The sequence below is a fragment of the Labrus bergylta genome, chromosome 24 (assembly GCF_963930695.1).
Source record: "Labrus bergylta chromosome 24, fLabBer1.1, whole genome shotgun sequence".
Taxonomy (NCBI): Eukaryota; Metazoa; Chordata; class Actinopteri; order Labriformes; family Labridae; genus Labrus; species Labrus bergylta.
In genome coordinates, this window is record NC_089218.1 from 13138341 (window position 1) to 13165678 (window position 27338).

A 27338-nucleotide genomic window follows, 5' to 3' on the forward strand; every position below is an offset into this window, starting at 1 on the left:
ACCCCAAAAAACTTAAACAATCAGCCCCGGCGTCGGCCACTCGCCATGCAGCGAGGAGGCGACTCCAGCAGAGGAGGATGATGGGAGTGAGGCTGTCAGAGCAGAGTCAAGCACCTGATTTCAATTCACTAAAATCCTGAATAATTCTGTTTAAAAATCTGCTTTTCAGACAAAACATCGATCACAACAATAAAATTAAATATTGATGAATGGATCATACATTTACTGTCGGTGTGCCTCTTGTTTTTGACATGCACTTTGCTTTGTGTTGAACTTCAGCGATTTTCTGGCTCTCGTTGTATTTTATGTTTTGCAGTGCATTTTTGTATTTGGTTGGGTTAGGGTTAGGGGTCTGAAAATAACTCTGTGAGTCATGACTGTCTACAATGGGTGTAACACTCGAGTCCCACTGTCTGTGATGTTTTCAGAGTTTTCAGAGTCCTATCTTCAGTTTGTTTACATCGCCCGGACGGCCAACTGACTCCTCCCCTCACGTATAAAAGTTGTTTAATTGAGGGACTAGAGAAAAGAAGAATAACATCCTGTACTCACTGCTTAACTGTGTTTCTAGATCACACTCATTTCAGGTAAATTTACATGCAGTGTGAAGCTACGAGCTAACTAAAGATAAGTAGCATTAGCATGCTAACACAACAATGCAGTGCGAGTTGTTTTGGTTTTTATGCTGGTCCTCAAGGGCGACATCTGCTGGATCTAAAAATCGCATAAAGTCTTTAAGCAGCTATTTTTTTTACGTATTGGCTTGCTATTCTTTTCTTTCTTGCTTGTTTTTTCTGGATCTAAATTCTGTATTAGCTTGTTGACAGTATTTCCCCTGTTTAGTTGTGTTTTCTGTTTTTGCTCAATGTTTCTGTATTTCTTCTTTACTTTCCCAGTATTTCTAAATTTGAGTATTTGCTATGCATTTCCATATTTTGCTTGTTTTTTTTAATCCAGTTGTTTTCAGGTATTGCAGTGATTTTTTTTGTTTACCCATGTGTGGCCTAATGGGTGAAGATATTTAATCTTTTGTTTTGAGCTTCCCCAATCGAGCGTACAACACAAACAAAACAAAGAAAATAAATCGGATGCAGTCTTTAGTGAGTGTGCCCAGCAGCTGGAGGTGAGGGGCGGGGGGGGGGGGGGTTGTAAGGCTTTATGTGAGGAGGGGATGTGTCACTTTGACTTTATGTCAACAGCCATGGATAGCTGGTCGGGGTTAAGGGTTCACGCTGTGATATTTCACCATGTCTCCGTTCACCCTAAACTCACAGCATTTGTATCCAGAAGCGATGTCTCTCTGTCTGTCGTCTTTTTATGTCTTTGCATGCGCGCGCCCTTCAAAATAAAGCAAGAAACAAACACAGACAAGAAAGAGGGGAAAGGGGGAATGAAGAGAAAGCTTATTACGAGGAAACAGATGGCCCCCCCAATTCATAGCGGCCCCCACGGGGACCTGGAGGGACAACTCTTTTGCACCTCCGGGTTACCAGCGCCGCCGAGAGAGAGAGGGGGGCAGGGGCAACTTAAACAGCGCTCTGTGTGTGTGCACCTTTGTTTGTTAACTTGTAAACAAAAAAGCAAATTTAGTGACATCGCTTGGCAAGGTTCCACTCTAAGCTTGACGCGCTTTTTAGAGATTTCCCAGGAGTTCATATTTAAAGACTTTTTCATTTGAAGACAGAGAGACAATAACAAGTCAGAGATGCGATGATGTCGCCTCGGAGGAAGAGTTGTTTCTGTGAAAATCATCTTGCATATTCAAAAGGAGCGGAATAATCCCCCTTTAAAAAAAAAACACCACACACACACATTTCATCATCACCTTTTTATTTCATTAAAACCCATCACTCAACATCAGCGACGGGCGAGCTAATGTCACAACAGCCGTAAAATGAGATCTCACGCGCGCTCAAACATTCACACCCTTTTGCGATGAGACTGTAAGAGTGGACACACACACACACACACACACACACACACACAGACAGGCAGTGAGTGGAAATGAAGGATTTGGAGTTCTATCCCGTTACATTATGCAGCAGATGGCGTTCAGGCCAAGCCCGGCCAGGCCTCTCTCCCATGAGAGAAGGAGCGAGAGGAGAGAGGAAGAGGGGAAAAGATGGGGGGGAGGTGTCGAAAAAAAGAGGAGGGGTGAGGGACAAAGCTGTTGTCTTTTTTTTTCCTTTACTTGCGTGGATGCACGTGTTTGTTTCCTATTTTTTTTTACGATTACGTTTGGTCGCCTGTGGGACAGAATCCTCCTCATCTCGTCTCCTCCTCCTCGTTTCCTCCCCCTCCCTCCCTCCCTCCCTCCTGCCCAGCTGAGGCTACACCTGAGCCCAGCCACCGAGGCCCCGACCCCAGCTGACCCTCTGCAACGAGGAGGGAAGAAGAGGACAGAGGCGGGAGAAGAAATGTGCAGGTAGAGAATGCTGAGGATGAAAAGGCTGAATTGTTTGAAGCTTAAGATATGTGTAGAAATGAGGGATGTAAAGCTCACACATGCGCTGCAGTTGACTTGATCAAATGCCACAATCAATACGCACACACACATACAAAGCAGCCCCGTTAAGTCCCCCCAGATCTTTGCCCCTTGGCGCTTTTTTGTTTTGTGTTTTCTCCGAATTAATTGAGCCAACGCTCGAGTACGGGGCCAGATGTCACCGCGACCTGTGGGGATTATTAGAAATCTGTTTCCCCTCGTTGTTGACGTGAACCCCCTTCCTCGTGCTCGTCCCCTCCTGAAGGTTCAGTCTGAAACCAGATTGTTAATGCACAAAATAAAAAGTCCCCCCTCTCCAAGAACGGACACAATCGACATGCGGGGCATTCTGGGACTTTTTCTGTCCCGCCTCCAATGACCGTCATCTGTGCCCAATGACCACCAGGGGCCTCCTGATGCCCTCCTAGCTTTGGCCCTGAGCAGCGCCACGCTCCCTGGCAGAGCTCTGGGCCTAATGAACTCATCAGCCAGCTGGAGGCCCTGGATGGAGGAATATAGGGGCCACCTGGGGGGGGGGGGGGGGGGGGGGGGGGGGGGGCAGAGGGAGAGAGGCAGCCGGCTGGGGTGCTTGGAATGAGGAAGATGGAGGTGTAGGGCGGCTAAAGGAGAGTGCACCAACACGGTGAGTGAGGCAGGTGCGCCTTCTGAGGGGGGGGGGGGGGGGGGGGGGGGGGCAAGACAGGAGGGTCAACGGGCAGGAGAGTGTAGGGATCAAACATGGAGGTCTGTGCTGAACAAAGGAAGGAAGCAACAACTAATCTAATGATTTTTAGTTTGAGTTGCGAGTATATGGGGAAAGAAAGAAACTTGAAATATGAAGCAACATGAGCCTGTTGAGTGTAAAGCTGCTGGAAGGAACTTTGGGTTTGTGCCCATCTTGGCGAACCCTGTGGACTAACTGGTACCTCTTATTATTACCTCCCTATCCCTCTTCCTGCATTTTATCCCATCTCTCCCCCATATCCCTTATATCTCCGACTTGAAGATTTCTGCCTTTAAGAAAGTTTTTTTTACCACTGTAACTTTTGCTGCTTTGCTAAAGTGCTCATGATGGATAGGCCGGGTCTTTGTAAAATAGCAATAAGTAAGGTCTTTCACCTGCTTTTTGTAACATAACAATGATTATGGTCTTTTAATTGCTTTTTGTAACATAACAATAAGTAAGGTCTTTTACCTGCTTTTTGTAACATAATAATGAGTAGGGTCTTTTACCTGCTTTTTGTAACAATGAGTATGGTCTTTTACCTGCTTTTTATAACATAACAATAAGTAAGGTCTTTTACCTGCTTTTTGTAACATAACAATGAGTAAGGTCTTTTACCTGCTTTTTGTAATGGTAAAAGACAAAGAGTAAGGTCATACAGAAGCATCTGTTCATTCCAGTCGTGTTTCTTAACCAGCTGAATATTCCTCACAGGAGCTTTAATTCTATGTGCTTTTGATACTTTTTTTATGTGCATCACCAAATCCTCAATTTCAAACCGACTGTACTGAATCATCATGTCACTGATTAAAACATGGCTTTCAAATGTTGCGCTCCTCTCACTAGTCACTGGAAGCACTTCCAGCTCAGCTGTGACACACAGGAAATCGCTGCCTATAAAAAGACACAGACGTGACGCCTCTGGTGCCAAACAGCGAGCTGCCGGGCGAACAATCCAAACAGGGTTTGTGCTGCTTTTTGAAAAAGTTATATCGATGAACTATTGAAGTGGTGATGAAGTCTAAATCTGTGCTGAGACTGTCAGCATGTCAAACAGTGTTCACTTACTTCTGTAACCTAAGTAGGCTGATGAGAAAAGAGCGAAATGATGGTGTGGATTGGAAGATAAAGTTGAGCTAAACTAACTGACAGCCGACGGTCTCCTTGGTGTGTCAGGGCCTTTAAAAAGACTTAAAGGGATACTTCACTGGTTGAAACATGAATCTGTATTGACATTGGGTCATATATGTAGTAGAAATATGAAATCAATTTTGAAGTTGATGCCTTCTTGGCAGAGAAAAGGCAGAAAGTGTGTTTTTGGCTCATGTGGATGAAAGACAACAAATCCCAGAATGCACAGCGCCGCAGGTCACTCCCACTAAGGTCATTTTGCATCACTGGAAGCTCCTTTTCAGACTTAAAATACAAAGATTTCCCATCTCAGGGGAAAATGAGGACGGGATGCACGACCATTCAAAAATACTACCAGGTTTCTAATGATACAAAGCTTAATGCAAATGGGTGAAGTATCCCTTTAGGTCACTCATGCTGCTTCGGCGTTGTTATATGATTGTGTATGAAGGGATAGTTAATACTAAGAGACAGCCTCCGCCATCAGTGGGTAGGTATAAAAGTGCTTTGAGTAGTCGAGCAGTAAAAGCTTAAGTTAATTTATTATTTGTTTGTATGTAAGCTTCCCTGAGAAGTGAAACATTTTCTACCTTTTTCATGACAAAAAAAAAAGACCCAAGTTGTCTACCCTGCGGAACACCACTGGATCATCCTCTGACTAATAACACTTCTCTTGCACCATGAGGTCATCATCCATCCTTCCATCTCTCACTCCTGCGTCCCAATTGCTTTCTTTCTGTTTCCAGTGAGTGTGTAAGTGCACCTCCATGCAAGAGAGAGAGAGAGAGAAAGTGAGCACCTTTGTGTGTCCATATGTGTCCGGGTGGCGGGGAGAATCCGCTCGCTGGGCGCCCCTGCTGGGAGCACAGATGGTGCCGAGGCCTGCCACGGCAGTGCTGAGGATGGCCACATTCTCACATGGGACCCCCAGCTTTCTGGATCCCACACCTCCTGTTCAGGCCTGAACCCACAACTCCCCCCTTCCCTCACCACTACCCCACCCCTCTCTCTCTCACACACACACACACACACACACACAAGGCCAGGGTCCATCTCACCACGCTGGAAGAAAAGACAGAACGCGACACATGGACAAGTTGGCGTTCACGCTCTGCCCAGAGTGTTCATGTGTTCCAGTGATGCAAATGTTGAAAGTTTTAGGGGCTAAAATCCTCACTCGACCACAACTTCTACTGTCTCCTTTCCATGGCGTACAAACTGCACTTTCTCCCACTTTGTCTTCATTTTCGTCTCCTTTCCTCTCTATCTGCTCTCTCCTAGTCTCTAATTTCTGCTCTCTCCCAGACCCCCCTGTGGCTCGCCGTCCACCTGAGAGAAGCCCCATACATCTCCTGACAAAGTGACTAATCCTCCCCATTTCACAGCTCCATCCCACTGCTCCCTGAATCTTCAAACCTGTGTGTGTGTGTGTGTGTGTGTGTGTGTGTGTGTGTGTGTGTGTGTGTGTGTGTGTGTGTGTGTGTGTGTGTGTGTCTGTGTGTGTGTGTGTGTGTGTGTGTGTGTGTGTGTGTGTGTATGACAGTTTCAAGGTTTCAAGGTGTTTTTTTGTTGTAACAAGCGCCTCGGACAGCTGACTGATCAGAGAAATTACTCCATTACAGACCGCTACCTTTGACATTTCCATTCACAAAAAATGACTTCTTCATGTATCTAAAAATGTTCAACCCCAGCCTGGCAATAATCATATCCTTTCCAAAAAAAATCAGGTTTCAAATTTGCATCTTATTTCCTCTGAAACTCTGCAATATCAGGCCGCAGCTGGATCGGTGATATGAGCCATAAATCAGTGCACTGCTTCTTCTGATAGTTCAGAGTGATTCTGGGAGCTACAGTGAGTGGGCAGGCCAAACTTGTGTTCCCAAGGTGGTCTTTTTAAAGAAGTATTTCACCCTGAAATGTATAAATGAAAAGTTCAAACTGTTCATTTCAATAGCTCTCTGGAAATGGAAGGTAACAACTGTGGCTAGTTTTTCAGATAACCTTCCCGGGCTGAAATGTTTCTTAAAATGCAGTGATGGTCTTTTTGTGCACATGGAGTTGTGTGAAAAGGATCAACTGGGGATGGATTTTTAAATCAATCCCACTGAATGTGGATGAAGGGTGTGTTATTAACATATTTTGTGAGCCATTTCAATGACAGATTCCTTCTTTTGGATGGCTGAGATTGGGTTTTAACTTCATGTTAAACTTTGTAAAGGAAAAAGGAAAAATTGCCACAATATGTAACTCTGTAGCCTAGTGGTTAAAATGGGTACTGCAGTCCAAATTCAAAACAATGTAGAGAGCTGTCTCCCCCCGCCACCTCCTTCCTGGAGGCGATGCACCCGCGTGTTGCCATGTGGTGGACATTGAAGCTTCAGTGTTTAGCCAGCTCTCATCGATCTTGCGTTCTAACCTCTCTCCATTTTTCAAAAGTTTCTGCTAGTGGAGCTTATTTGAGAAATGCCAGGTTGAGTAGAATCAGTTATATCTGCTCCTTCCATCACACCTGTTGGTTAACCGTTTGCCTTTCAGAACCAGGGGAGCCCAAAAGGCCGTGTGGGGGCACCTTAAATCTGCCTACTTCTCTGGTCAAAATAGCCTTCCATTTGATTCCTGAAATCCTGGAAATGCCTGAACAACATCCCCCCCACCCCTTGCTCCCTATCCCTCTTCCTGCATTTTATCCCATCTCTCTCCCTATCCCTTTCCAAGCCCAGTGCAGTCTAGGCCTGTGAAGGCTGTTTCGTCATGAGCCGGGGATCCAGCCGAAGATTTCTGCCTGAAGAGAAATCTTCAGGCAGATTTCTGCCTCTTTCAATAAGGCAGTTTTTTCTTACCACTGTAACTTTTGCTGCTTTGCTAAAGTGCTCATGATGGATAGGTCTTTGTAACATAACAATGAGTAAGGTCTTTTACCTGCTTTTTGTAACATAACAATGAGTAGGGTCTTTTACCTGTTTTCTGTAAAGTGTCTTGAGATAACACTTGTTATGAGCTGACGCTATACAAATAAAAATTGATTGATTGAATTGATTTATGAAAGACTCATTTCCTGAAATGAGAATGATTTCATCTGAGATTCAGCACACATGTATAAATCTGATGGAGTCTATTACCAGCAACATTATGACTGAATCAAATGTCATCCTCCTATCCTCTGTTGACTCCTCCACCCTGCAGTTCTCCAGCCTGCCTCCACACTCACACCATCAGCTGTGGGATGTAACTGCAGCAGGCTCAAACAAAACAGCCTTGGAGGGGTCCTTCATGTCTTTGGCCGAGGGCCTTACGGAGCGAGGAGGGGTCTAGACCACCAAGCATCTTTACTTTTTCTTCTCTGTCTGTGGAGCAATTAGAGTGGAGGGCCGTGTGTGTGTGTGTGTGTGTGTGTGTGTGTGTGTGTGTTAGTGTGTGTATCCGCGGGCTCCAGCTGTCAGGAGGCCTCTGTCTCCTGGTCCTGACATGTCTCTGATACACCCTGCTGTGAGTCTCTGTGTGTCACACACACTCCACGGACCCCGGCCGGAGCCCAAGGCGAGCTGTCCGTCATCACACACACACACACACACACACACACACACACACACACATACATACATACGCACACACACACACACACACACACACTCACACACTGACACACACATTCTCTCTCAGGCACACTCAGAATTTCCACAGATATGATCCTTCTGGCACCTTTGAAGTACTATTCTCTCTCTCTGTCAGTGTGTGTGTGTGTGTGTGTGTGTGTGTGTGTGTGTGTGTGTGTGTGTGTGTGTGTGTGTGTGTGTGGTGGCAGTAAGCATGGCGGTGGCTGCGGGCCACGGCAAGTCATCCGTGCTTCCCCTTATCGTTTTAATCACCTCGTTAGGCGCAGCTAGTCCCCCACACTCCCTGGCCACTGCCCCTCCTCTGGAACCAGGCCCTCCTGACCCCGACACTAGTGGTGCCACCGGGCGAAGAGGGGCATGATGGGAAGAAGAGGACTGGAAGTCAGGAGGCGGAAAGCGGGGGAAAAACTTTTGAAAATCCCTCTTTCTAATTCATTCATTTTATTTACTGACCCTTTTCCTTTTGTTTTGTTTGTTTGTTTGTTTTTGTCTAAATCTGCTTGCAAACTGTATCGTACCACAGTTCCCCCCTTTTTTTGTATCTCTCTTTTTTTATTGTGTTAGTGTGTGTGCACATTTTGGTGAATAAAAACAAAAAAACAAAAATAAGTGATGCTCTGGGTAATTTTAATTTTAAAACATCATTCTATATTTTTACACCATCAGTTTTTACGTGGTATGCCATGTTTCCTTTTTGCTTTCACAAGAACTAAAAAAATCTTTATCATTGTACATAAACAAAGATGCAACAAGCAAAGGTTGTGTGCAAATTATCAAAAATGGTGTGACAGATCTTCACAGGTGTGGTGACAGCCACCTGGAGAATAACAAGGACACTGGCAGTAATGGAGGTGAACTCATTTTATTCATGTAAGACAGGAGCATCACTTAAGAAGTCATAAGTTGCTTCTTTAGATTTCTAGATGATCGACATGTTACACAAGTAAACAAAGACTAGAACGAGAAGTCAAATTGGTTTAAAAATATTTTTGCTGGAGAATTTTTTCCCCTATGTTCTAACTTACAATATCAATAAGCAATGGCTGCAAACAAATATTGACTGAAATGTGAAAAAGATTCCATCAGAAAATGTAAAGTTTGGCATGCAAAGGATGAGTCACTTATCCTTATGATGCAAGCCCCCTTCTTTTTTCTCTTGTTTTACATTATGACTTTAACAGTGAAATATTCCCTTCACAACTTGTGCAACTGACTCAACTTTAGCTCTCTGATTTAAAACATAAAGTAGAGGATGAATCATTAAAAACCACACACCTGACAAATCCAACATTAAATTCACAATAATACAAGAAAATAAAAGAAAGAAGGTTTGATTGAAAATGATGCACAAAGCCTACATGACATGTTCAGGTGAGTCAGGATTTTCCAATACAAGTTGCTGACTTTTCCCCTTAAGGACAAAACGTGTCCTTATCTCGCTTTATCTTAAGTGACAAATAAAAGCACGTGACATTTCAGAATGAACCTGTGACTTTAAAGCTCGTGCCCCTCTTTGTCCCCCTCCTATAATGACACTTCAGATTTTAATTATTGCACTGATTGCACGTGCACAAACTCGTATTTATTTTTGTCCATCCTTCATCATGCACACATCTCTGCTTTTCCCTTTGCCCACTAAGTCCCGAGGGAGCGCGAGCGCTTCAGGGCTGAGGGGCGTGAAGAGAGAGAGTGAGGGAGGAGGTGTGTTTGTGAGTGTGTGAGGGAGAGAGAGAGAGAGAGAGAGAGGGAGGGGGCGGCGTTAGACAATACCATTCCTCAAATATATTCCATCCCCTCCGTCCCCCCTGAAGTGAGCCTTTATTAGTGAGGATCGCGTGGATCTTATCTCGCATATGACACTCAGCTGGAAGAAAGAGTGGAGGAAGAAGGAAACGAGGAGAGAGGAGGGGATTATCCGTGAACTGCCTTCCGATTCGGTGACTCCTCACGCGGGGAGACCTCGCTTATCTCACCCCCATCTTTCCACAGGCGGATGGACGAGTAGCTGCACTTTCTCCACTATCTGCACATCTTTTTTCTATTGTCTCTCCATCGCTGGGATCACGCGTGGAGCCCTACTCATCCTCGAATCTTTCTTTTTTAATCGACTAATCATCTTCCAAGACTTCCGAGTGTTTTTTTAATAAGCTGCACATATTTCCTGGCGTGACGTTTGACCTCTCCTGGGTCTCATGTTGCAAACTGTTTTTTTAAAATATATACATTTTTGTCGCGCAACTGTGTTTTTTCTTTTTTTTTTCCACATCTGATGCTTGTTTTTTCCTCCCTGGTGGAATATGAGTTAATGTGGTGTTAAAGCGTTTTTTTAAGTTGGTTTCAAGAATTTTTTGTGCCTCAAAACTCCTTTGAAGGTGAGTGTGGAAAGTGTGAAAAACACGCAAAAAAAAAGTTCCTTTACAAAAAAATTGATTTTAACAGTTTTTTAGTGTATGCGCCTATATGACACAAACATAGATTTTTTTTTAAGTTGGTTTCAAGATTTTTTTTTTGCCTCAAAACTCCTTTAAAGGTGAGTGTCAAAAGTGGGGAAAACACGCAAAAAAAAAAAAGTTCCTTAAATTTTTCTTTGATTTTAACTGTTTTTTAGTGTATATGGATTTTTTTTTTGTTACTTTCCTGTCTTTTAAAAATCCCAGCAGCTCCAATGGTTTCATGTCCAGCAGATGTCAACATTATTTCTTTGCCGTCTTGTTGCCTCCATGCTGTCAAGTCAGTCCGGCCTCAGCCAAGCAGATGTGTTCATCACACTGTGACAGATGGCCAATTCTCATTATGTTAATTCACGACAAAAAAAAAGGAACCTCCTTCAAAACTTGATTTTTTTTTGTAAATAAATATCAAATAAGATTAAATATTTAATTTAAAAAAATCAAAGAGGACACTTTAGAAATGTTTTTGCTGTTTGTTTTTTAAGGCCTTCAGGCTTTAATACATTAAGCATTACATGAGGCATTCATTATTTATGGAGTTTAATGTTATTATGCAACGAATGTTTTGGGGCCCAAACAAGCACCGGGGGTTTCTCATATTGGGTTGTTTTCTAAATCAAAAATAATGATTATTCTTAGATTTATTGTTTCTATTTGATGTATGAGAAGATATTTGTTTGTGTATAAATCTTTATTATAAGAGAGAATGTTTATTCTTCTAAAGAATACTAAATATTATTGTTTTAATTGGTTTTACAGTTTCAATAAGGAGGAGTGAACGCCAACAACTCCAGAGTAAAGATGATGCTGAGTCCGGACCAAGCTGAGGCCGACCTCTCCTGGACTCAATCCGACCCGGAGTCGCTGCTGAACGGCCTCAAGTCCACCGGCTGCGGCTCGGACGAGCCCACGGACGGCGAGGAGAGGGTCAAGTGTCGATCCGACCAGCCCCTGAGCCGGGAGGAGAAGAGGAGGAGGAGGAGGGCCACGGCCAAGTACCGCTCTGCCCACGCCACCAGAGAGAGGATCCGGGTGGAGGCGTTCAACGTGGCCTTCGCGGAGCTGAGGAAATTACTGCCCACCTTGCCCCCGGACAAGAAACTCTCCAAGATCGAGATCCTCAGACTGGCTATATGCTACATCTCGTATCTCAATCACGTGTTGGATGTCTAGAAGTGGACCCCCACGCACACACACACACACACATAAACAATGAGACTGATGGTAAATGGGACCCAGGCAGATTCTGGGGGGTCAATTCGGTATGGCAAGTTTGGCATACTTGCCAAACTTGCGGTTTGGCAAGTATGGTTTGGTGGTTGATCATGGGGATTTTTTTTTAAAGGAGATTCCCGATATTTGTTATACATTTTAAGTCACCAAAATTCAATTTACGAGGGAAAAAAATGACGCCTTTTTTTCTTCTTCAAGATTTGTTACAAAGATTTAATGGAGGCTAGAAAAATAAGATTTAACGATTGATTTGTTTCTGTAAAGCCACATTCAGGTTCAAACCTGAAGATTCATATATTAACACCTGTGCCACGGCGCGCGCTCCCGTCAAAGTAGGTACACAAACACCAATTCAGCTCCTTAAGTTCCAAAATCCCCCTCTTGCACCGGATGCTGGGACATTGCTATACTTGACCCCCATCCCAGCACGAGTCCCGCGCTGGTTCTAAAGATTGCAGTGGTTGAAAAGTTTTTGAAAACTTGCTCCTAAAGGAAATGTTCAGTCCGGACCCCCTTACTGGACTAAAACCATCAGGCGCCGAGTCGTTTGAGCTGTTAGATGCAATAATGAGAATAAAGATTATTTTCTGATATGCAGTGTGAGGAGGATGAGCTGAAAGATTTCATATCTCACACCCAGCAGTGACGATGATGGGACCAAATCTGGGAAATGTCATCAATATTAAAGTAAAAAAAAAAAAAAAACCTCCTCCTCTCACTGTATCAATTTGATGTCTAATAAAACAAACACTGGGGAATCTTTGAGACCGGAAGTGAAAGGATGTAAAACGAAAATAGCTGCTTTAGATCTAGTCTTAGACGATGTTTTCCGTAAAGGAAGAAAAAAAAAAGATTCAATGCGTAAGTGCCACTTATGACATATAAAATTGTGACCTTAATCATTTTTTTTTAAAGTGTATGGAATTATTTATTTAATTGTGTTAATATTTAAGGCTTATTTATTTATGTTGATATCATAGGCTGGCGTCTTTTTGTATAAATGTATATCGTTTGTCGCTTCTATATTTTAGGCTGTGAAACTTGGAAAGTGATGGTGTTCTACTCTTACAATGGCACTTTCTTTTAACCCATAACTTATTGTTTTGATGTGTGTTTGATGTCTGTCTTTATCTTATTTTGAAATGTCACGTCTATTGTCTATCAATAGCAACGATAAGCACTTCAAAACAGGGCTGAAACGGCCCCGTAGATGTTTATATCCCTAAATTGTTGTGTTCAGAGGTTGCTCGGAGAAAACAAATTAGGCTTGCTTAAAAATAGTAATTGAATTTAAAAAAATCATTTCACTGACAGAATAATGAAATCACATTGGGGTTAAAAAAAAATTATCATTCAATTCAGAAGCAAACCTCGTTTTTTTGCTGTTACCAAAAATAGCCTAAAGCTAATAATTATTTCGAGAAAAAAAAGGCAGAATTTATTCTCTTCAATGTTTTTTGATGTTTTTGTTTTGATAAATTGGTTTATTTATTTGTCTCTGCTTTGTATAAAAAAAAAAAAATTCAATAAGTAATTTTATAGTGAAGAAAAAAAAAAGACATATCCTCTATCCAAAGATTTTTTGTCTCTTCAGGGTTGTGTAGGCTACTTGTTGCTTTATGCAGATCTTTTGTAGTAGAGGTATCGTGTGACAGCTGGTTTCTAATGGACAAACTTTTCATATTTTCCGGTGTTATTTTTCATTAAAACGGAAATACTTGAAAAAAACCTTGTCCTGTTTTGTTTTATTTTTAAAAACGGAAGTGACGATGTTTTTTGAAACAAAATCTATTAGCATAAAGCGACAGAGCTGCTAATAGCCGTCTAATTGGAATGACAGATGCGACACAGGATGACGTCATGCGCACGCCTGGGGTTGATATCGTTGATATATGTGCTTCGTGGTAATATTTACGTAATATTACGTAATATTACGTAATATTAATAATAGTAAGGACTTTTATATTTTATATTCATAAATTTATATTTTTATTATTATCATTTTATTATTATTATTTTTAATATATATTTATACATTTTATATTTATATATTTATATTTATATTTATATTTATATTTATATTTATATTTATATTTATAATATTATGTAAAATTTATTTACAGTCTATGTTATGAGCACAGGTAATACAGAAAGCTTTTAAATGCCTATCTGAGTGCACGTGAGCGCACGAACACATTCAAACTACTGCACAAACACACACAAACACACACAAATACACACACAAACACACACAAATACACACACAAACACACACAAACACACACACAAACACACACAAATACACAATGTAAGGTGAAGTAAGTGCAAACCCATACAGATTGAAGCAAACTCCATCGCGAGCCACACACACATGCACACACGCACACACACGCACACACACACGCACACACACACACACACACACACACACACACACACACACACACACACACACACACACACACACACACACACATACACACTCAGTGGTCAGCAGCTAAAGGCAGTGGTAGGCTACATGTGTGCTCCTGGCTGAAAGGCTCTCTCCCTCCCCAGAGAGGGGGGCAGGTGTTACTCCAGACGAGCCAAGACAACCAAATTACTGGCCGTCTGGCACCTCCCGTGGGAAACCCGGGGAGAGAGGAGGGATGGGAGAGATGGAAATTTATGAGCGAGCGAGGCGCTGACATGTAATATTGCCAAATGGTATGAACAAAAAGATCCAAATATTTATATTAATCTGTGAGGTATACGCCTATTGACATCGATTGGGCTATAACAAAGCATGTAGTTGAGTTACAGGAGAGCAGGGTGATGGGGAAATGATTTTGTCTGAGCTTGATTCATCTATCATGAGTGAACATTTTTTTATGTACATAGCTGCCCCAGTGGGAATCAAACCCTCCACCCTGTGTCACAGTTAAGGTGTTCATAGGAGTAACAGAATCCATAATAATTATAATAATAATAATAATAATAATAATAAAGATCTATGATTAGAAAAAATAAGTCTCTCTCTCTCTCTCTCTCTCTCTCTCTCTCTCTCTCTCTCTCTCTCTCTCTCTCTCTCTCTCTCTCTCTCTCTCTCTCTCTCCAGGTAGCAGCTGCAGTGTTTTCAAATCTTCATATCTGAAGGTAGCATGAAATGTTCTTTCCTTTCAGCTCAAGGGCCTCCTAGGTCTCCTTTTTGTGTATGTGTGTGTATGTGTGTCAGTTTGTCAGTCTGCTGCCCTCACATGCACTCTCGCTCGAATCGATAAAGTTTGTATGGAGTCAGGGCTTCTTTTACTTGTCTCTGGACATTGTCAACTCTCTCTCTTCTCAACCTTATGAATGAAGAGATTCCCTCTTCTCATTGACAGAAGTGAAGAGTTGAGCAGTGAGTGGTTTTTGTAAAATGTATTTTCTGATTTGTACTAATTTTCTGTCAGAGTTTTGTGTACAAATTAAAACATCCAAAGTTTCTATTTCAGTCAAAAAAGAAAATCTGTAAAAACCCATTTTACTCCTGCACAGCACCAAACAGCAGACAGAGAAAGTTAGCGGCTAGCAAACCAACAAAGTGAAGCGTTTAAGTAGCTCTACTGTCAGACAGGACCTGGTGGAGAACAAAAACAGAGGCAACAAACAAAGTGAATATCGGACATACACATCGTGTAAGCACAACCTAACAAAGAACAAGGATGTGTCTCTGGAGTGCTGATTGGGTAAATAAGCTAGGTTAGCTAACAAGTCCCAAAAGGTTTCTGATGGTTGTAGATGTTGAGACTTTGGTAACAATCCTCACGTAGGACGATTGAGGACCGTCCATCTTACATTTGGACAGACAGCCAATCAAATCTGTTTTCTTGCTAGCGTCATTGATGTAAGCTAGCTAGCAAAGATTGCGCCACCTTTGATTTAAAATATGTTCTCTTACTTAAACTCATTTTCTCTTTCATTTTTTGTCTTTTTTATGTTTTGGAACATCGAATGTGTCGACACTTGTCTTTTCCATCTTTGTAACATAACAATGAGTAAGGTTTTTGTTTTCACTCACACCTACTGTAAAAAAAAATCTCATTATACAGAGTAATGGTTAAAATGTTACTCATGCAGACCATCCGATGGGTCACACAATCAAGACAGCATTGAACTGCAGTTTGCATTATAATCACTTTGAAACATTTGAACGTTATCTGTTTTTAAAATAACTCAACCCTGATTGGGCCAATATTAAAGGCTGCTTTGTCAATGCTTTTAACCAACAAAAAAAAAAAAAAAAGGAACGCCAATATGTTGCATCAACAGATTGCCCTCTTCAAGACAACAAAACAAGCTCTGCGATCCTGGCATGGCATGGAGAGAAGACTTCTGCTCGAGCTTATTGAATGGACGAGTCCATCTGTACGTTTTTCGGCCGTGAAGCACTGCGCGAGGCTTCCACCACCGCATCAGTCCTCTTCAATTTATTCTTTACAAACCACCCCCAGAAGGGGCAAGGGGGGGAGAGGAAAGTGACAGGAAACTGCTGAGGGGCAGTGAACAGCCTGGCTGACGGTGTGGCCGCTGCATACTTGTGTGTGTGAGAAATTACCCCCCCACACACACTGACACACACAAACACACACACACACACACACACACACACACACACACACACACACACACACACACACTCATACTGTGGGCTTATGTAATGGTGGAGGCCGTGGAGTGACCATATGTCAGGAGGTGTGTGCAGACAGCAGGGGATTATACAGCGGCCATTATCAATGTTTGGGCATCTTTTCTCCTCGTCATCATTCAGGTACACTCAGGAGCACACACACACACACACACACACACACACACACACACACACACACCCATTCCATCCTGAGAGCTCGCACACTCTGCGTAAATTGGACAGGGAGGACGAGTATGACAACAAACAGCCATATGTTCGCTGCACGAGGAACAACATTTGGGGCTTTTTTGTGCTGCCTCATTTTTTTTTTTTCTGCCCTCCTCTTTTATTCTCCGCGTCGTCGGGTATTATGGAAGTCACATCCCTGTGTGTGAGTGTGTGTGTGTGTGTGTGTGTGTGTGTATGTGCAGTATATGAAGGGTGCTCGTGCAGCAGAAGTACAAAGCCTTGGTCCATGTGTTGAAATGCAGCCCCCGGGATGGGCCGTATTATCCCTGCCTACTTCACCAGCAGGGTCCCGAGGCTCGAGCTGGCTCGTGGCCCTTTGTCTCCAAACAGATGGAAACGGGCGAGAGGAGAGGAGAAGTGGAGAATCAGAGAGAGGAGGGAGGAGGGGAGGAATAGAATGGACAGAGGAGGGGAGAAAGAGTCAGTCTGTTCTCATTAAGTGCCGTATTGAAGACGCCCCCCCTCACAATGCGTCAGCAGCCCCCCTCTCATTCAGACTCACGCTTTGGACCATCTGTACCATGGGGGCCTTGTCAGAAGGTGTGTGTGCATGCATTAGGGCCCCGGCGCACGGCCCAATCTGGCGAGTTAAAAGCGGTATTCATTGGGTTTCAATTTGGTTAAGATCTCTTAAATCCAATTGTTGGACTCTTTGTGGTGGACGCCTCATCGCTTGTGAGTCACCGTGAGTCAGGAGGGGAGTTTATTCAACCTCCTGCTGTCCCCCTTTGCTTTTGAGTCTCAGAGGGGGGGAAAGCAGCCAACATGCAGATTTATAATGACTGAATCATAAAGACATTAAGGAAGAATTATCTCAACTTTAATCCTCTCTTATTAGAGACCAAAAAAATGACTTATTTGCTCATCGCTTGAACTTCTCCAAAAAACAATTTGTCAAATTTCATTTTATTATTTCATGATAGGACGGTCATTTTCAGGGTGGCAATTAAAATAAACATGTTCAGAACACATTTTATTCTCTATGAACTGACTCATTTATCTTTTTTTATTCTTATCAAATAAAAAAAAATGTGAGAACCTTTTAGGAAATGACTTCAACTTGTGATTAAGGGAAAAAAAAGTGAAAACTCATTATTACAGGTGAAATTCTTTAGAACATTTACAAAAACAAATACGTGATTTTTAAGACTTGTCAACAAGGGCCAACAGGGCCCCTGATTTGTGGGGTCAATTTTGCCTTTCTTTTGGACGGTATAACTGAAGAGAGACAGGAAGTGTTTGGAGGAGAGCCCCCGTTCATGGGAGGTTCACAACTTACCTGCTATATGCTTCCCAGAGACCCTTTTTCTACCCAATATACTTTGTAAAAAAAATTGTTAAAGCTACCTATGCTTTCTTTTATTATTGCACCTTTCCTGCTTGTACTCTTTATTTAAGCTGGTTTCAAACCATTGAATCATGAGAAAATGTTATTTTTACTGTTATATCTCTTTTCCACTTTAACACAACAGCACACAGTAAAGTCAGAAAAAATGGTATTGGTCCTTTAAAGCTAATTTATCACACACAGAATGTAATTGGCCCCTGTGCAGAGAGTCTCATCTGGCTGGGTGTAAAGTAGACATCCCTCTCTCTCTCTCTCTCTCTCTCTCTCTCTCTCTCTCTGTGTGTGTGTGTGTGTGTGTGTGTATGCATGTATGCGTGTGGTCTCATAAACCGCATCTCTTCCCACTTCGTCTTCATTTTTTACTCGCTTTCATTTTTCTCCTTTATTTACCAAAAAAAAAAAAAAAACCCTCTAAACTCATAAACTCTGTGTCTTTGGGGAGGAATCCATCCATCTTCCGGACACCAAATTGAATTGATCTCAGGGGCCCCCACCTCGCACTTCTCAATAGGGGGCCATCTGCGCGCGCTTCCTGCTTTGAATAAAACGTGAAAAAAGTGACAGCGCGTGCTGCTTGCTGCTGATGCGGCTGCTCGTCTTATCACGACGTGCGTGCTCCCTGTCAGCTGTGTAATCTGATTTCACCACTTTCACTGCTGATTGATTTACACAGCCAAGCATGGAGGTCTTTTGTTAACCTGTAGATGATGTATTGATTCAAAAATGTGATTCATTTTGTACTTTTATCCTTGTAACAAACGCAAAAGTATTCCTGAATAAACAACCAAACAACCTAACCTTTAGATACATAACAGAAGATTGAACGTAAATAATATTTTTTTTTATTTTTTACAAAAACACAGCATGTTTTTACGAACAGATTTGTCTGCTTTAAAGATTTAATGCCACGTAATTGGGACAGGCTGCCACAAGGGGGCGCACTTATCTTAAACTAGGACACTTGAAAGCTGCTGACACGGAGAACTTGAAGGAATCAACATGGAATATGCATAGAAAATTACATTATACATTTTAAAGTAACCAAATAAACATCAGTAAAATATCATATTCTTCATCAAAATACAAGTTACAATATGCAAATATCAAAACACACTTTGAGTAAAATTTTTATTAATATTATTATATTATTTATAATCATATACATATTAACTTTTGACTTTTCCTTCAAAGAGATGTTGGAACAATAATATATAGAGAATTAAACATATATCATATTTCCTCTCCCAGCCTCGACACAGCATTAGTGTTTATTCTGCTCCACGGGGAGGGGAAGGGGTCGTGTCCCAGTCATGACCTCCATTGTGTTCTGTAGGGGATGAGATATATCTCAGGCTGTGTGTTTATATAGTGTGTGTGTGTGTGTGTGTGTGTATGTTGGGATGAGGATTCCTGTTCAAAGCAGGACAACATATTGATTCATAAACAGCCGTGTAATTGCTGGAGGCATCTGTTGCCTTGTGGTGGTGACTTTCATGTGTGTTTGGAGTCTGGATGAACTGGTCTGGGACCCTCTTTGTGCTGCAACACAATAGAGGCGGACTGACAGCAGCAGAAGAAGGATGAGAAATCAATGGGTAGGGATATATGTTTGAATTGATCTTCAAGATAAACTCATTAAAGGGGCGCTACAGGAATACGGCTGCATGATTATTATCTTCAAATCATTTAGTTATGATTACATTGAAAGAACACCAACATTAAAATAATAACTTTTAAAAATGATTCCTAGTTATTGCTCAAAAGCAACCCTTTCTAACAGCCAATCAGGGTGCAGCCCTTACTAACAGCCAATCAGGATGCAGGGCCTGGGACTGTTCTGGATGTGGCATATTGATTTGTAGAGGCATTCAATAAACACACCTTTGAATCAATTTTAAAAACATTCAGTGTTTCAAAAAAAACTAATGCTAAGCTAGGCTAACCAGCTGTTAAATTCAATGTGATATACACTTATATGGTATGGCTCTTCTTATCGCACAATAAACAATAAACTTTAGATCCCTCAGGGGAATACACCTTGCCTTTAATTCTCAGGAGTCACAGTTAATTGAAAACTTCCCCGAGAAGTGAAAATATTAAGACTATAAGTATGAATCTCTTCCTCGGGAGACACCTGGCCTATAAAGCCTTTTTTTCATGTCACTGGAAATACCACTGCCCTAAGTGCGCTTCCTGTAACACTTCATGTGAGTGATAACAGTTTAATCAGCAGGAGAACGTCAGTGTCAAACATCCAACATGTCTGTATTCTTCCTCTTTGAAGGAAGCTGACAGAACAGAGGAGTACATGTTTACATTCTCCTTTAAGAGGCTGCTTCAAGGCCTCACTGACTTCATTGTGTCTCTCTCACTGAGTGTGTCCAGGCCTGATCGCTATCACTGCGTCTCTTTGAGTGAGTGTTTGTATCACTCACTGACATGTTTGTCTTCTTCAGCTTCATGAGCTGTGACACAAACATCGCCTCTGCATGGTGAAAAGATAGAATCAGGGGAGTGTCCAGAAGGGTGTGTCCAGAGGGGTGGCATTGACCCCTTTGAAATCTGGTTGGTCATCCCTCCTGCCAAACACAAAATCCTAAACCATGATGTAATTTGCAGTCAGGAGTTGAACTTTAGTTAAAACTTACTATCTGGGTTTATTTGCAGAGTATCACAGTTCCTCTTGTTTTTAGGACATGATTTTTTTTTTACACACTCCGTGCTTCATGTGATTTGCGTTCAATGATCAGACTGTTTTTCATTGATGTTTCAGCTGCTGCAAAAGGTCCACAAAGAGTTCACTGTCTCTTGCAGCATCCTGCTTGATTCCACAGCATCAACTGCTTATTGCACACTGTCACTTTCCACCGCTGATGCAATGCAAATCAAAGATCTGTTGAGAAAAATTGATAATTTTGCATAGATTCAAATAACTTTCATGAAATGTCTGCTTTTTTTACAACAAGGTGTAATAGTGTTGTATGTATTGTTTACTTTGTTTTAGCAATTATTCACTGTTAATTTAATTACATTATTATTTTATTTTGGATGTCTGAAATGTGACCGTAAATGAGTTTGCATATGAGTGGATTCTGACAACACAACAAGTTTGGAAATTTTGTCTAATAAAGACAAACTTTACTGATCCCCCATGGGGGACATTTTTTGTCAAAACAACTCAAGAAACAGGAATATAATTATCAAAAAAAGTTAAAAATCAAAGTTAAAAATCAAACATAGTTAAATAAAGGGAGAAAAAATACAATAATAGAATAATACTAGTAATAATAATATAATGTAAAACTGAAACAGGTAAACCGGATATACATTAATCAGTTTGAGTAGATTCCACTTAACTGAAAACATTATTTTAAAGGCTTCTGACAGAGGCAACCTCCCGTATTGACAACACCGCCCCTAGCGGTAAGCTTCGGTACTACACCCCCTACATCCTGACAAGCACTGCCCCCTGTGAAATTCCTGACTGCCAGGGTGATTCCTCCGGTTACTAAGGGCTGCTTCCTCCTGAAGCCTGCCGTGTTCTCTCTCTGGGGGAAAACTCTTTTACAACCTCTGGATAAATCATCAACCACGCGGAATGATATCTCCACCAATAAAGGGTGAGTTATGGTTAAATATGCAGGAGATAGTGTCGGTCATATGTATTCTGCAGATGTTAGCTCAGCAGTGTGTGAAGCTGACATGCTTTAATGTCCTGTCTTGGTTTGTTAAAGCCAGCAAAAATGTACGTTACCGTGTCTACCCATTTTTAGACGTTCAGAACAAAGGCTATGGTTCGGTGTTGAGCTGAATATGTGTTTTTAAGGGAAGACTTGGGAACACGCCCTAGCTGTCTCTACCTACCTGTGTGAAAGGGAATGCTTTCAACTTGATTTGAATGCGAGCACACACCGACACCGGGGAAGTTAACTATAACTGTTAATTTGTCACTACAGGTTTCGAGTTTTTTTCCCGCGTTGTAGGTTTTTGTTGGGAAATGACAAAGCTTTTCTCTACCAGAGCGTGACAAAAAGTCAACTATGTTTCACACGGTTGACTTGATCCGCGTTACCCCGGCTGGTGTACCGCTGCTCAGCTGTAAACTGTAACCTGCGGCGGCGGATGGATATGTCGTAGCACTCCCTGCCGCCTCTGAAAACAACCTGTAAACCAGAAAAACGTAAAAAGAAACCCCCTCCTAGTACGCTTTATGTCAGATAAATGTCATATGTTGCTGAGCTGAGAGAGAGAGAGAGAGAGAGGTGTTCCGAGGCCACGTTGGACCAGGGAGTTTCCTGTAGTTCCGCCCGCCTGTCGGGTCACAGGTAGGGGGGCTGGAGCTCGACACTACTGGTAAAGTTAGACGTGTATTTCCTTTCAGCTTGCTATTATACGTTTCTTCTTAAAGCATGAATTTAAACATTCGAGTGTCTCAACATAAGTTTACTTTAACAGCTTAACCGGTAATAGCCTAGCTAAAAACAAAAAGCTTAACAGGTGCTCAATGTCAAATTATTAACCGTTTGGACCATATGTAGGTTAATGAGTAGAAATAATATACTTAATCTGAAATGCTTTATTCTACAGAATCAGCTGACACCATAGGAATTTGCTGTGTTCATGAATATTTGATAAATTATACAGTTATTTAACGACTTTTCTGCATATCATTAATTAAATATCTGGTAATACATGTCAAAGGTTTGTTAAGTGTCTGTAAACAAAGTAGAAATTTTCAAACTCATATTTACTACTCTTATATTTAATAAATTGAGACTTCTTCCTGCAGTGCATCACAAATGAAGTAATTAAATACTACTTAAATATCATGAGTCTTTGCAGGCCTCTGAACAAAAGCTGCCTGGTAACAGGCCGCACAGTGTTATAGCCCAGAATGACATAAGTGTTGACAACTGGTCCTTCCTCTCCAATATGAAGCTGTCATCATGAAATCTTGAATCTTTTGGAAGTCATTAACTGCAGAGACTTGTGTAACTTTGCGTTTGACTTCTGGTTTAACAAGAAGTTGGTCTTTGGAGAGGAAAGCGTTGATATGTTTGTGTCATGATATGCCTGAGCTGTCAGCATGTTCTTGTGGCTTTAACAAAAACATGATTGGATAATTTAATATGACATGAGATTAACGGTCATCCCTGAGGTAAAATAGGAAAGAGAGAATAACCCGCATGATGTTTAAAAATGTATTTCGCTGTTCTTCTAAAAACATAAGGAAGTTAGCTATTGTAGTTTTAGTTTGGCTTGACAACTTTGCCAGAGTGGCTGTAACACTCTTAAGAAACTAATTTCAAATTTCTGCAACTTGCCTAAAAGGTGAATCCCAAACTGAGCTGTGATTTAAATCTTCTGACTGAAATAATCTCAAATGACCTTTGCTGAAAACATCCGTAAATGAAACCACAAACATCAGTGGTAAAATTAGAAACAGAAGTTTAAAGCAGCTCATTTAGATCGGGACATTTTGCCAGTTTTGGTCTCCTGCTGTGTCTTTAAAGATTTTATATTGTCACTCTGTTGGTTAGGATTTAGTGTTTTGTGTGCTCATGACTAACTGTTAAGAAGGGTGCAAAGTTGAGGTACTATCACCGTGGGGGGCATCGGGTCAGGACGCAGGAATCCAACAACACTTGAGTTTACGTAACAGGTTTATTTCTTCAAATGAGGTAAATCATGAGAGTAACAGAAAACACACATGGGATTGAAAATCCATGCTGAAAGACAAATAAAATGATATAAGCACAGTAAACAAGTCAAATTACATTGAATAAAGTACTTACGACAAATTAAAATGGACTAGATAGTAACTAAAATAAGAGTAAAAACCATCTTACCATTGCTGAACTGCTGCCCCATGTGAGGATGAAAACATGAGTGCAGTCTTAAATAAGGAGTAGGCAGGTGAATTCAATCTAATTAATTAGTGACAGAGTGCAAACAACAACCAATCAAGGGGGAGGTGAGAGAGTGAGAAACCAGGAAGTGTACTAAAGGAGGTGCAGTAGGAAAAGAGAGGAAGTGAAAGGAAACCAAATAGTGATCTTTACTACACTAACAGGTAGATAACCTGACTCATTGTCAGGTGCTTTATTGACTGACTGCTCCTTGCTGTTGCCTAGTAACAGCAGCAGCAAAAGGCATCAGGTGAAGACTAAATGTGAATCACAAGGTGCAGGTTCTTTTGGTCAGACATGCCTTTTATATGGAGCAGATAAAATCTCTGTATTCAATAACAAATATATCTATAATGAACCTTTCTTCCTCTCTTATCCCTCTGCTTTCCCGTCTCCATGTTCACATCACACAGGAGGGTGACACTCAGGAATGCTGATTGAATTCCTCAGACTAAACGGCCCCTCGTTTGCTCGCTCGTCGACAGCATGTGACCCGGCCAGACTTTCCACTTGTTTTCAGGTTCCCCTCGTGTCCCGGCGCGTCTCGTGACCGCGGCCCTCTCGACTCAATGTGAAGTGATCGTATAGTGAGGTAGAGATACCATGGTTACGGGGGGAGGCGTCAACGAGATGTGTTGTTAAAAAACTGCATTTTTAATGAATGAAATAATCTGATAGGTTAAACAGATCTCATAGACTGCTGTGTTAATTATGTGCTAATCCCTAATTATGCATGTAAACCCATCATGTCATGTTGGAGAGCTTTTCCACTGTGTAAACACAGGACACATACACCATGAGGGTCTAAATACAGACAAGCTTTTAATAGCATCTCGGCTCAAACTGGCCTCACTCCAACACCACGTGTAGTCGACTAATTCAGCCCTTATGATTTCCATCAGTGTGGGGAACATTTATCCCCCCCCCCATGGTATGGGTTATTACTTTGTCAAAGGAGAGATTTTTTAACAGCAGATTACAGCTGCATGAATCAAAGATGTTCCCGCAAAACACTGCTGAGTATGAATGAGCTACATGGAGGCTTTTCATTTCTGTATTTAAAAGGAGTAGCAGATGAACAGTCTGAATGATCCTCTTATCTGGTTCATTAGATGTTTAATTTGCCGCTTCACACAGAGGAACTTGAAGCTCCCATGCTGCTTCCTGCTTTTGACTCCTACTCAAAAAGTGTGTCTTCAGAGGTTCAGGTGGCATTGCAGCGCCTCACTGGTTCAGTGACTCTGGACCACATACTTACAGAATGTCTGTATCTTTGTCTGCTGTCAAGATTTAAAAAGTTCATGGCCGTGTCACCGGGGTTAGTGAGTCTAGCACTTTGTGAGTCAGGTATGTGCTTGCCTGGAGTTTCCCATTAAACAGCTTCTAAAAAGGTCAGCCTCGTAAATTACTCTTAATCAGCCCGAGCTGCAGCTGTGTGAGCTCACAACTAAGACACAAAACAGTTAGAAGAGCTGGATTTATTGTGTTAGTCCAACTTAAACTGGACTTTTAAAATATGTGTAATCATGTGAGTCCCACTGAAATGTTTAATTTCTCAAACATTGAGGTTGGGGGTCTGTTTAATCTTGCTGTATTCACCTCAATGGAGAATATGAAGATGACGTCTGGTCACCAACTATCTAGGAATGCTTTCGGTTTGTTTACTACCTGTTACAATTCTACAATTCACTTAGCAGACTCTTATCCAAAGCGACGTACATCAGACAGTAAGTACAACACAAGCAAGGATCTAGAAAAAAGGGAACAACGTCAGTAAGAGCAAACGATCAGCTTTGAGTCTGATTGGACACACAGGTGCTGACAGGAAGTGACCAGAGGCAAAGCACAACATTGAGGGCAGTTCTTGAGAGCTCTAATCAGTATAGAAACCATCTTATAAGTCGTCGTTATCAAACAAAAAACATCGTCATTACCATCATCATCAATAATATGGAGACCATCATCATTAAGTTAGTAGGTATTCATGAAAGAGCTGGCTCTTCAGCTTTTTCTTAAAGGTGCAGAGGGACTCTGCAGATCGAACTGTACTGATAAAGGATTAGGATCAAGAAGGGAATACATGGGGAAAGGAAAATGTAAAAGAGCCGCACCAGGAACAAGTGGAATATTGGGATATGCACGGGATAAATTATATCGATTCAGAGGAGTTGGCAGGTAAGGACTGGATTGTTGCTCCCAATGAACTTCCACCGCTCACATATCCTGACCGGGTCAACTATCTTTTGTTTGGACCAGATTCTTCATTGAAAAGTGCTGTGATCATGATGCTAATTAAGTTAATTTTAGCCTGTAAACGTTTGTTGTGTTCAGAATCAGATCTTTATTCTAAAGCATGAGATGCGTTCTGGTTTACATTATGCAGGTAACACTATTACTGCACTTTGCTTTCACACAGGTATGGTGGCCTGTGTGTAATTGACTTGCAGGAAAGGGCAGGGTGCATGCATCATGTTACATCCTTAGCATTTTAACTGACGCATATGAAGCACTTTTCCAGTCAATTTTGCCAGACATCCAAAACCACAAAAATTTTCTTAAGACGAGGACATATTTTGCATTTTTGTGAACAAACTAGAGCATGTTTTCTTTGCCCTTCAAATCACAATATTGGAAATGATTATGTTTGCAATGTTAGATTATCAGGGTGTCAGCGTGCAGCACTGATTTGTTTGCAGAGGCTGACAGCAGATGTCTTGTAGCTTCCGAGAAACTTTTCCTGCAGCTCTGTGCGCACAGATGGAAGTCTTTTCCAACGCTCTTCACACACAGCTGTTTGTTTGTTTGCACTCCCGCTGTAGACTGCTGGATATTTATTCTGTTATTGTTCCTCAAAGTCTGCGCTCAGGTTGTTACACCTGTTGGCTTGTGCATCATTTTCCCCGTGTAGTTTATTCATTAGAAGCCACTTTTTACCCTGGGTGTTATTTATTTTTATTCAAAAGTAAGGTGCGTAGTTATCCAGAGGAATTTGGGGTAAGATTGGCAGGCATGTATTTTCCTGAACAAAGATTTCTGCTCACAAAAAGATAAATCCCCCGCCATGCTTGATGCTATGATCATTTTGCTCTTCCCTATCTCCCCCTTCTTTGCCGTCAGTGTTTGCCAGGACAAACAGACAAGCCGTCAGCCCAGCGGGGGTTCTAGGATTACTGTGAAGAATCTGCCCGCCTCCCTCTGTAGATTCCTGTTACAGCTCAGGACTCTCTCGGCAAACTTGAAGTGGTTCCGCTTACCCATTTACTCTGGGATTGGCAAAGACAGAAACCACATGTGAGAACGCCCGCATATCCTGTTTCACTTGGATATAGACCTCAGAGCCCTGGCTGCGGCGGTGCTGAGAGTGTGCTCAGCGTAAAGTTTCTGACAGTCTGAGAGGATGTTTGGAGGAAATGATTAGGAGAGGCTCAGACACAGGAAGTAATCGATCAGCTGTTAACCTGTCCGCTGTCTTCACTTGTAATTACACTCTGACTGAACCTCTCTTCCAACCCTAATAATCCTTTACCCACGTGCCTTTGCTCTTAGG

General features: G+C 41.8%; 2 protein-coding genes across 4 annotated transcripts in view; both read left to right on the forward strand.

Annotated features, from left to right (window-relative positions):
- Nucleotides 1-9726: 9726 nt before the first annotated feature.
- On the forward strand, nucleotides 9727-13365 carry nhlh2 (nescient helix loop helix 2). Its single transcript, XM_020650767.2, has 2 exons — nucleotides 9727-10326; nucleotides 11164-13365. The coding sequence occupies exon 2, from the start codon at nucleotides 11206-11208 to the stop codon at nucleotides 11575-11577; it is 372 nt and encodes a 123-aa protein (XP_020506423.1). The 5' UTR covers nucleotides 9727-10326; nucleotides 11164-11205; the 3' UTR covers nucleotides 11578-13365.
- Nucleotides 13366-21348: 7983 nt separating this feature from the next.
- LOC109996581 (vang-like protein 1) overlaps nucleotides 21349-27338 on the forward strand; it is a 57901-nt gene continuing 51911 nt past the window's right edge. For 2 of the 3 annotated variants that reach the window (XM_020650775.3, XM_020650778.3), the window contains exon 1: nucleotides 21349-21502. The gene's annotated coding sequence lies outside the window, so the exon portion shown is untranslated. Of the gene's footprint in view, nucleotides 21503-21714; nucleotides 22236-27338 lie in introns of those variants that run through there. The other variant, XM_020650776.3, reaches the window with a different exon arrangement.

Bases quoted from the DNA above. Each gene is read 5' to 3' on its own strand.
- nhlh2 (XM_020650767.2), top strand. From the start codon at position 11,206: ATGATGCTGAGTCCGGACCAAGCTGAGGCCGACCTCTCCTGGACTCAA.